The 10,051-nt window shown below is 41.3% G+C and overlaps 1 protein-coding gene across 2 annotated transcripts in view; it reads left to right on the plus strand.

Moving 5' to 3' along the window:
* mxi1 (max interactor 1, dimerization protein) overlaps positions 1-6,626 on the plus strand; it is a 28,385-nt gene extending 21,759 nt beyond the window's left edge. For both annotated transcript variants that reach the window (XM_089006619.1, XM_089006620.1), the window contains exons 5-6: positions 51-234; positions 1,052-6,626. In XM_089006619.1, coding sequence (XP_088862745.1) covers positions 51-234; positions 1,052-1,215 — 348 coding nt within the window. In that variant the 3' untranslated portion in view covers positions 1,216-6,626. The remainder of the gene's footprint in view (positions 1-50; positions 235-1,051) is intronic.
* Positions 6,627-10,051: the final 3,425 nt, after the last annotated feature.

Consider the following 10,051-nt stretch of genomic DNA (forward strand, 5'->3'; position numbering starts at 1 on the left):
ATATTCCTTCACCGAAATGTAATTCCGACCCCTTTCTCTCCTGCTTCCAGAAACTTGAAGAAGCGGACAGGAAGAGCCAGTACCAGCTGGAGTCTCTGGAGCGTGAGCAGAGACACCTCCAGCGCCAACTGGAGCTCCTGAGAGGCGGTGGAGGTGCTGCTGTGGAGAGCGAGAGGATACGCATGGACAGTGTGGGCTCCACCCTCGGCTCCGAACGCTCTGACTCAGATCAAGGTCTGGTGTTGTGACTACTACTAACAAAGCAGAGATCATCTTGACGGATTTTGTGAACTTGCTTGAGCCTTGAGTGAATCTGTTGTGCTCTCCGTTTCAAGATAGTAACATAAGATAAAAATTGTGGACACTGTGTCACGAGCAGACTGGGCAAATACTGTATGTGTTTAAGTAAGACAGCATCTGTGCTAGCCAACAAGCTAATGTAACCAAATGCAAATGGTGTGCTCACCACTTACATGGTAGCTAACAGTTAAAACTCAAGCCAATTTTTTTCTGTCAAAAATTCAATTGTTATATTTCAAAAGGTCCTGAACCTTGAAAATGATTAGTGATAAAAGCATATCGTAAATATATATATTGTGCCCCTAAAACTATGCCTTCAGTAGGTAATTGAGGAAACAGTGTAAAGTGCTCTGTAAGCGACAGCCCATAACCATCATTGTTGAAAATATAATTTGGCAAAGACCATTTAATATGTGTCCATCCTAACAGATATACAATGAATATGATATATGAATTTATTTGAATTACACGTGTTGTTCAGTGAAATTTCCAATCTGCGGGATTTTGAAGTGATCTCTCTAAGAATGCAGTCAATTAACACTGCGATAATCAGAGAGGAAAAGAAATCGAAATGGCTGAGTCTGTCCAGCCGACGTGTGTGGCATATCATCAATATACACACGGGAGAATTGGAGCTCCATCCCAGGCATGTAGAAGATGTACATTTCAGGACACACGGTCAAGTCTTTAATCCATGCCGGTGCCGATCAAGCAATTGACATTTTCTCTCTTGTGCATTGGTCTGTCACAGAGGAGATCGAGGTGGATGTGGAGAGCACTGAGTTCTCCCACGGAGAGCTGGACAGTCTGAGCACGGCCAGCACCAGCGACCTGGACGACCACAGCAGCCTGCAGAGCATGGCCAGCGACGAGGGATACTCCTCCTGCAGTGTCAAACTTGCCTTCTCCTCCTAGAAGCTACAAAACTCCGCCGCCAACACCACCGCAAGCACCTCCTCCTCCTCCTGCTGTTACCCGTCCGCCCAGCTGGTGTATTTGTGCACCCGTCCAGCCGTGCCCACAGGCATCTGTTCACCTGCTTACATTGTCCCCATCACAATACAAAAAAGACAGTGTTAGAGCGGAACCTAATATATTGGACAGGGACTTTCATACTTATGGGGTCAGGGGTCATCTACAGGGGAGATATTTTTGTGAGGACCCCCTTCTTAGTACTTATGCCAACTAAACAGATTGTAACACCCCTGTGCGCTAGTCAACCTAAATACAATGTCCCCATCACTTCAATCAAGAAAAACCGTAAGTAATTGACGCGTCCTCTAACAAAAAGCAGTTAGCATTTCTCAGAGATGCCACAAGAAGATTGCTAAGCACTACTTTTGTCTGAACGAAGCTCCCCAATTCACTACAATATACAGTGATACCTCGGCTTACGAACGCTTTAGCTAACGAACTTTTCGCTTTACGAACGTTAAATTCGCGAGAATATAATCGTACTATTTTTTTTGGGAAACACACGGAGCGCCACAAGAAACGATGTGTCATTTGCGAACGAGCCGGTTCTTGGAGCTCCTAAAATGGCAGCCGGCTTTTTTTTCCCCTCCTCTATTCCCCGCCCCCAGTCTTCGGTTAAAGCCGCACGTGATTGGTCAAGATCCGTGGTAGAGGAGTGAGAGGACACATGCATCAGGACACACGCAGCAGTGAGCTGGGGGAGGGGTTACAGTAACAGAAACACACACACACAAAAGTGAAAACAAACAAAAGTGAAATGGTACGAAAATGGATAGAAAACACAGTGACATTTGGACATGTTTCAACTTTATTAATAGTTCAAAGGCATAGTATAGACTGCAAGGTTAAAATATCCCATCAATCAGGCTCCACAAATAACCCGCACAAGCCATCTGTACAATTTGAAGAGAACATACAAGCAAGGTAACCAGCTATTAATGAGGTTTCTAGTGTGTCTGCCTGCGTCTGTTGCTTTTGCAATATCACAACTTCTATGATGTACAACCCAGAGCTCCTTGAGACACTTTATGCAAAAAGCTCATCAAGCCATCAACGAGGTAAATAAAACGACTTTATGATACAGTACAGTTTATTTCTTTAATTACAATACCATAGCACATTTATTATACATAAAATAAGGTATATTGTGTGTCGTTTTAAGGTTTTAAGTTGAAAATTATGTTTTATGGAGACCTGGGAATGGATTATTCTCATTTTAATGGTTTCCTATGAGAAATTAATGTTTGGAATACACACTTTTCACCTTACACACACACCTTCTGGGAACCAATTAAGTTCGTAAGCTATGGTATCACTGTAGTTCCTTAGCACTGAGGGGGCCACAAGACGGCATCGGAATAATAATTGTACTGCTTTCGTCTGAGCACAAAAGGGGAAAAATAATAAAGCAAATAATGAAAGATACATTCCAATAAAATTTCAGTGAATGGCAGATTTGCAGGGAAACAGTACTCAAATATATTTTCTTAGTTCACTGCTTCAGGGTTAGAACCACTTTGGAGTTATACAGATTTATATGATGACTTACAAGTAATTGGTTTAATGGGGAGTCGGTCCCTGTATGTATTCTTGCACCCCCCCCCCCCCTCAAAAAATGAAACCACTTCATTATTTATTGGAAATTATTTCCTAGCTCACAGACCCTGGTTTAAGACCCCTGATCTCGGACCCCAACAATTTTATTTTAGTCATTTTAGAAAGTCAAATAGCAAAATACTCCCAACAAAAACCCCTTGCACACAAGACAACTATGACCCAAAATGCACTTCAAGCCTCTTTCCTATTGAAGTTGTAAACTGATTGGTGCTTGGAAAGCAGACGTGGCAACAACATCACTTGACGCCGCCAAAGACGCCACATCTGTCTCATTTTGGACACTTGGCTCGGTGCTATTGCGGAAGTCCTCCATCAGCTGGGAGAGCAAAAAAACGTCTGCTTCCACACGCTACAGCGGAGCAAGACGGCCACACAAGTCATTCCTGTTGAAGGCGGCGAGCTTTCTCTCACACTCTCTTTCCCTCTTGAGAAGCGACGGGCGATCCTGCACTTAAATACTTTCCAGCTGACGCGGCCCAAACAACAGCGACAAGATATGTTGGGAATAGACGTCCATCTTGTCTCCAGCAGTAACAAGCAATAACTCTTCATCTTTTCTCCCTACGTGACCGTCCAAAACGAAGCTGTCGTTTTACTTTTTTTTTTTCTTTGTACATACAGATAGCTTAATAAATTAATGTTAACGATGGAGAAAAAAAAGGTAGAACTCATGGATAGAACTTTTGCCTCTATTGCTGATTTGTGTTTATTGTGCATTTGAAAGTCCATATTTGGAAGTGCGGTGGGCGTGGCTTGGAAACTTAGTTTTTTGCTGGTTGACAACCTACAATTTAATTGTCGTGTTGCTGCGCAAGATTGCGGGATGGAAGCTGCAGAGTTTAATTTATTTCACGTGATATTCTCTTGGAATATGTGTGCGTGTGTGTGTGTGTGTGTGTGTGTGTGTGTGTGTGCGCGCATGTTGTGCGTATGGCATTCCACTGGTGGTCAGGTGATCCCATGTGTTGGGGAAAAGAAACGGGTTGTCAAAGTTCGCCATCCCAACTCCACTGGCATGAAGAATTGCACTTGGCCTCCCCCCCCCACTTTTCTACCCCATTGATTTTTAACAATACATCTTGTGAATATTTATTTCTCCATCCCTCCATGAACAGATACAACGCGAGGGGGGAAAAGAACTTATTTTCGTCCTGTCTTACTTTGACTTCATTTTCAATGCGTAGTCCTCATTCCTTATTTGAAAAATAATGTATTTTATGTTTTATTGGTCTTTTGGGGAATATGGGAGGGTACCATAATGTAGCCTTTTTTTTTTTTTTTTTTGCTTTTTAGTCGATGGACACTTGAAATGTAAGCGACCCCAAGCTGCTCTTAGTTGCTGAGCCTATGTTGAGTCACCTGCCTAGTTTGGAGGTTGACCCCCACTCACCTAAACCCTATGCCAGCTCCATACTCCATACTCGGTCCACATGATCTATAACAGAATTGGCTGCCCTCCAATCATGGCCTGCCAATGGAGTGGACAGAATTTTGTGTGTGAAGGCTAAGGGTATGGGTCATGACAACTGGCATATGCTGGGCCGGCTACTACCCAAACTGGGGTTTTCCTAAACGCCACTTTCCTCTTCGGGTTGTACACTCTTGACTAGATTTGTCCTTTTAGTAGACAACGCGTGTCTTATACTTAAAACACCCCCATAAGGGGGTTCAACAGAAAAACAGTGGATTTTGAGCTTGTTAGTCTTGTTGGCACTGATTTAGAAAGTGACCACTGGTGCTTGATCCTCCTAACAGAAATGCCAAAACCACATCTGAACACTTCGGTGTCCTCTCTCTTTTTCTCTCTGCCTCTCTGCCTGAGGGACAGTTTACATTGATTCTGGCCCTCTGTAACTTTTTAACCACTTTTGTTTCCATTTCCTCCATGTTGCTTTGGCACAACTATGCTGTGTCACATCACCTTGGACGCTGACTGTCTGAATGCTACAAGGTGTGTCAGAAAGGTTCCAGGACTTAGTGTCACAAAGGATTTGAGCATTTCAATGTGAGTTAAACAAGACAACCAGCACATCTATCAAGAGATGCTGCAGCCTTCACTTCCTTCGATGTGTGGACTATGTACAGTTCTTTTTCTGAAACATTATTGTGCAGTTGTACAGTTCAGTCTTCTGACAGTTTTTTTTGTACATGCAATACTTTTCCTTTTTGACCTAGTACCACACTCCTTTCAATTCTGCTGCTGTAGATTGCACATTTACCCATTGGGGCATTATTAAAGGCTTTCTGATTCAGATTCTGTGAGAAGAGGCAAGTGTCCTGAACATCAGAAATGTCATGGCTGAAAAGAACCTTGCCTTGCTCTAGGAAGCTCCCTACTCACCTGACCTTGGTCTTTAATACCAACACACACATACACACACTGTCTTAAGCTCAAGGAGACCCTCGAGGAAACCTGTACTCCAGGTGTCACAACACCAAGATGGCAGACATCAGAGAAGTGGAGGAGCCTGTGGCACTAAAAGCAAGCAAACTGTGTTCAATTTTAGGCCATTAGTTATGCAGGGAAAATGTACAGTTTGGATTAAAATTGCAGTATTTTGTGACACAAGTCCTTGAACTTTTTTGACAAATGCTTAAAGGACAACCGACGTCTCCGGACAAGTTGTGTCCATAATTTGTAAAATGGCTTCAAATGACTTCTACTGAGCGTATTTTACAAAGATTCCACCGCATATAGCCATATTTTACATTTTAAGACTCGCGCTGAATATTCAGGAAGTCTTGTTTTTGAGTTGGTGACGAGTCCGTATGTGACGTCACTGAAGGAACGCCCCTGACCGAAAAAAAGACACATTGTAGCAGTCCTTCCATCACGTCAATTTATTTTGCTGTACTTGTTTGGTCTGAAAACCTTGTGTTGCACCAAAAGGCCGCCATAAGAGGGCGACCAAGCTCCATGGAAGGAATTTATCAGCCTGTGGAAACGGGCTGGTTAATTCCTCACAGAAGCTTGGACACCATATTCTGCCTCTTTTTTGGTGATCCATTTCCCCCCAATGTTGCCTCAAAATGGCACGGAATAAATTCTTTAATTGATTGCAAACATGTATGCTTTCCTCTTCAGAACTATTTGAATCATATTCATAACTGGATGTGTAACAAGAAAGCATATTCTCCGAATCTTAAGCCATTGTTTTGATTCTCCAGCAATGCAAGACGTCTTGGTGTGACGTCACAAACTGGGGGCGGGACTTTCTGAAAATGGCCAATTAGCAGCTCAATTTTTTGCAGATTTTGGACACTTTAAGTCATTTTTATTGGTGTTTTGCATTTGAATAAAAATATCATACTGCGTGTTTTGGGTATTTTAGATGCTATAAAACGTTTTTCTGATGTCAGTTAAGAAACAAAAAAGTGACATCGGTTGTCCTTTAATTGTTACCTCTGCAGAGGTTCTGCTTTCAAACAAGTAATCTTGAGTGTGTGGTTAACTTTGCAGGCGGGCTCTGCTCTGCTTTTATTTGTCCAAGCAGCCCATAAAAAGTTGGGTGTTGTAGTGTTTTTTGTTTTGTTTTGGTGAACCACACTCCATTCCAGTGTTGGTGAGGAAAACGGGTCCATGAGGTGAAGTTAAGGCAACGAGACGTGTCCCTTGTGGGGAGTCGTCCTGTTGTTCTCAACCTGTCCTTTGTAGAACATGCACTCTGATGAACGTGTTTTATTGCAAAGTTGGAAAATGCAATACTTACAATAAAAAACGAGATTTTCAAAACAACCCCAGACTCAACCTTGATTTAAATGGAAATTCATTGTCATCTGTGCTTATCTGGTGCGGTTTAATTGAATTTTTACATGTATTGTGAATTATAGCTTTTTCATGCACAGTAAATAACTTGTTCTAACTCCAAATCTAAACGAATTAGTTAGTTTTAATAGTTTACAGTCAAAACTGTATCACACAGACCATATGCATGCATCTCTCTTCCTATGTTTGGTTCGAGCAAAGGTGTGAAACTCATTTGTTGCCGCAGGCCACATTGTAGTTATGGTTTCCTCTCAAGGGACGTTATGAATTTGGGAAAGCATGAGAAAATTGAATCCCCCACATATTACATAAAGAGCACACAACATATTAAAAAAAATACATACATAATTATTTGCGAGGTATTAGCTATCTATTCACTAGCTATTCGCTATCTATTCGCTACTGATTAGCTATATATTCGCTAGCTATTAGCTATCTATTCGCTAGCTAGCTTGCTATCTATTTGAGTTACTTTCGGGTTGATCCTGTGACTGTAAAGTGACCTTGAGAGTTTTGAAAGGCAAATGAAATTGAAATAGAAAAACATAGAAAAGATTTTGGTATGGATTACAGCCCTAACCTTGAAGAGCTCCGGAAAATGGATGGATGCAGGATGTCTCCAGTCCCACCCAGCCAGCACATCTGTCAAAGACCGATAGTTTCTTTTGACGCCTTACGCGCAATAACACGCTTCGTGATTGAACCTTCAAAGCTATCTGTATGCCAATGGCGGCGACCTTTTTATTTCTGACTTTAACACACCACGGGGACATTCAACACAGCGTGTAATGCCACCCACCCCCCTTGCCTCCCAAATGTTCACGGCTTGTGAAATGTGCTTTGACGGCGGCACGACCTCCCGTGTTGAACAAAGGCGCCGTGACACTGCGTGGAGACTGGAGAGAGTCCTTTCAAAGATGATGTCAATGTCAACAAGTTCCTCCTGGATCTCAAACAAAAGAAAATCCACTTGAGAGTGCAACTGCAACAGGTCAATATATGCCGACTAATGATACTCACCCAAGACAAATATTTTTTTAAGTAGATCTTAAAATACTGTACATCATTTATTTCAATCGACATTTTTATTGCGGGTGCAGTGTACAATGTTGGCGAACATGAAAATATCTTTCAAATGTTTTAATGTTTTACCCCCACCCCATTTTGTTTTTCGATAGGATGGCCAACATGCAAACGATACGTTTGATCTTGATTATTTTTGTAAGAGCAAAATATTTGACAGCGCTAATACGTACACGATAAACGAACAGTGAGCAGGTGTTGTAATTAAGAAGCGACGTTATGTGGCACCACAATGCACGGTCAGTTACCGCAAGTGTTATTATTTATGTCTTTATATTCATGACCTGGAAGTGTCGTTCACGTAAGGATTTGTATTGTAATTATTACTTCGTTAGCGTCTACCGGCGTTAGTTGAGGGGTTAGCCGACCAGAGTTTTATCCAGAGTCCGTCGTAAATTGAGGACGCCACAAAAGTACATTCTCACAACGATGCCAGCATCTCAAAGGGGTGATATGCGGCCACCTGTTGGATCAAATGACCTTTGCCTGATGAACAAGTATCTTTTTTTGTTTAGAAGTGGACAAGAATTTCGGTAGTGAACGGTTGTAGCTTTCTAACATAAAGCCGCGCTCTTGTTTTTTAGTCGAAAGTGAAAGTACACGTGTTACGAAAAAGGTAATGACGATAAAATTCGTAATGGCCATGATTTGATAGTTTCAGAGCAATGAGTATTTTACTCCTCCTTGGTAGTTTCACCACCGACCATGTTGTTTAAATTGCAGTAATACCCGTAACGCCACAAGGTGACAGTGCCGCACTGCAAACGTCTGGCTCTTCTATCTCCGTGACCTGTCTGTCAATCTTCAAATGTAAGTAAATTGACTTTGGATACTGTTGTTTACAATTCGGTGCTTAAACTTTAAATTTTTGGCGCACTACTTAGCCAACTGGCACACACTTCTATTTCACATCAAGCCCATTACATGTAATGTTGTCATGTCATGTTTATTTCGAACATGGAAATGAGGTACCCCATATTCATGAACAAGTAGCCACAAAGGGACATAAGTCTTCTTGTGCCGGTCCCAAGCCCGGATAAATACAGAGGGTTGTGTCAGGAAGGGCATCCGACGTAAAAGCTTGGCCAAAACAAAAATGCGGATCAAACCTCTAAAAATGGAGGACACTGATTTTCTGTGGCGACCCCTTGAAGGGAAAAGCCGAAAGGAAAAGAAGATATTCATGAACAAGCAAACAATAATCATACGAAATATACAACACAAAGACAAAAAAACTGCAGATATACCACCGATATGTCTGAAAAGTGGTGCGAAAAAATACAATCTACTTAATCCCACAACCTCTCAATTAATATTAATCGGCCATTTAGCTCCCTCACCATTTAATTTGACTATTTTCTTATTTATGCTGCACATAACTTCACCATGTGCATATGTATTCACATACATATTTTATATATCTCCTGTATGTACACACGCACATCTTCATGTAAAAGTATACATGCAGCATTCATAAAAATATATTATTTATAATTGTGCTTATAAGTATTCATCCGCAAAGGGAAAGGTCACATAAACATGTACAGTACCTGTATATTAAAGAAACAAATGCTGGCAATCAATAAAACCCCTTGCTGCATATTGCAATTGTTTTTCCTAATTCAATAAAATAAAACACATCAGACAAAAATGTGGTTCAGTTGATTAATTCATGTAAAACTCAAACACAAACTGTGAGTGGCGGGCTGATTTTACCTGCAAACAAAGCTTTAAAAAAATGGACTTTGCTGCCAAATGAAAACATTTAACTCGTTCACTGCCATTCACAAATTTATTCGGGAATTGAAAAGTGTGACGTGGAGTGCCATTCCCGAATTTGTTCGTGTTTTTGGTTTTCTTGTGTGTGTGGGGGGGAGGGTTGATAAAGCGCTGGTCAGACCTCTAGCAATGTTTTTTTCACTTCCACGAGGAGGCAGCATTTGCCTTTTGTCCATTTTAGTGCTTTGCTACCGCTTCAGCTATTGTTAAAGCGCTATGTAAATCAGTATGTACATGTATTATATTGTATTTTTTACAGCCATCCTCATTTCAATATCAGATACCTCCAGACCGTATAACTTAGGAATTCCCTCTTTTTTTATTTCTGATGAAAGAAGAGAGTCTAAGGTTTCCAATACATGTACTGTATTAAATGTTTATGTCGCCCTTAAACTCAATATTCTGTGGGTCCTGCAATTTTAATGAAAATGACAAAAACACTGCCACTGGAGTGGACACATTTTTGCACACCGCCTGGAAGTGAATGGGTTAATCTACACTTTGTATTTGCTGGAATAAAATAAGAGCGAG

The sequence above is a fragment of the Hippocampus bargibanti genome, linkage group LG10, assembly GCF_051943395.1.
Source record: "Hippocampus bargibanti isolate YZ-2025 linkage group LG10, ASM5194339v1, whole genome shotgun sequence".
In the NCBI taxonomy this organism is placed as follows: Eukaryota; Metazoa; Chordata; class Actinopteri; order Syngnathiformes; family Syngnathidae; genus Hippocampus; species Hippocampus bargibanti.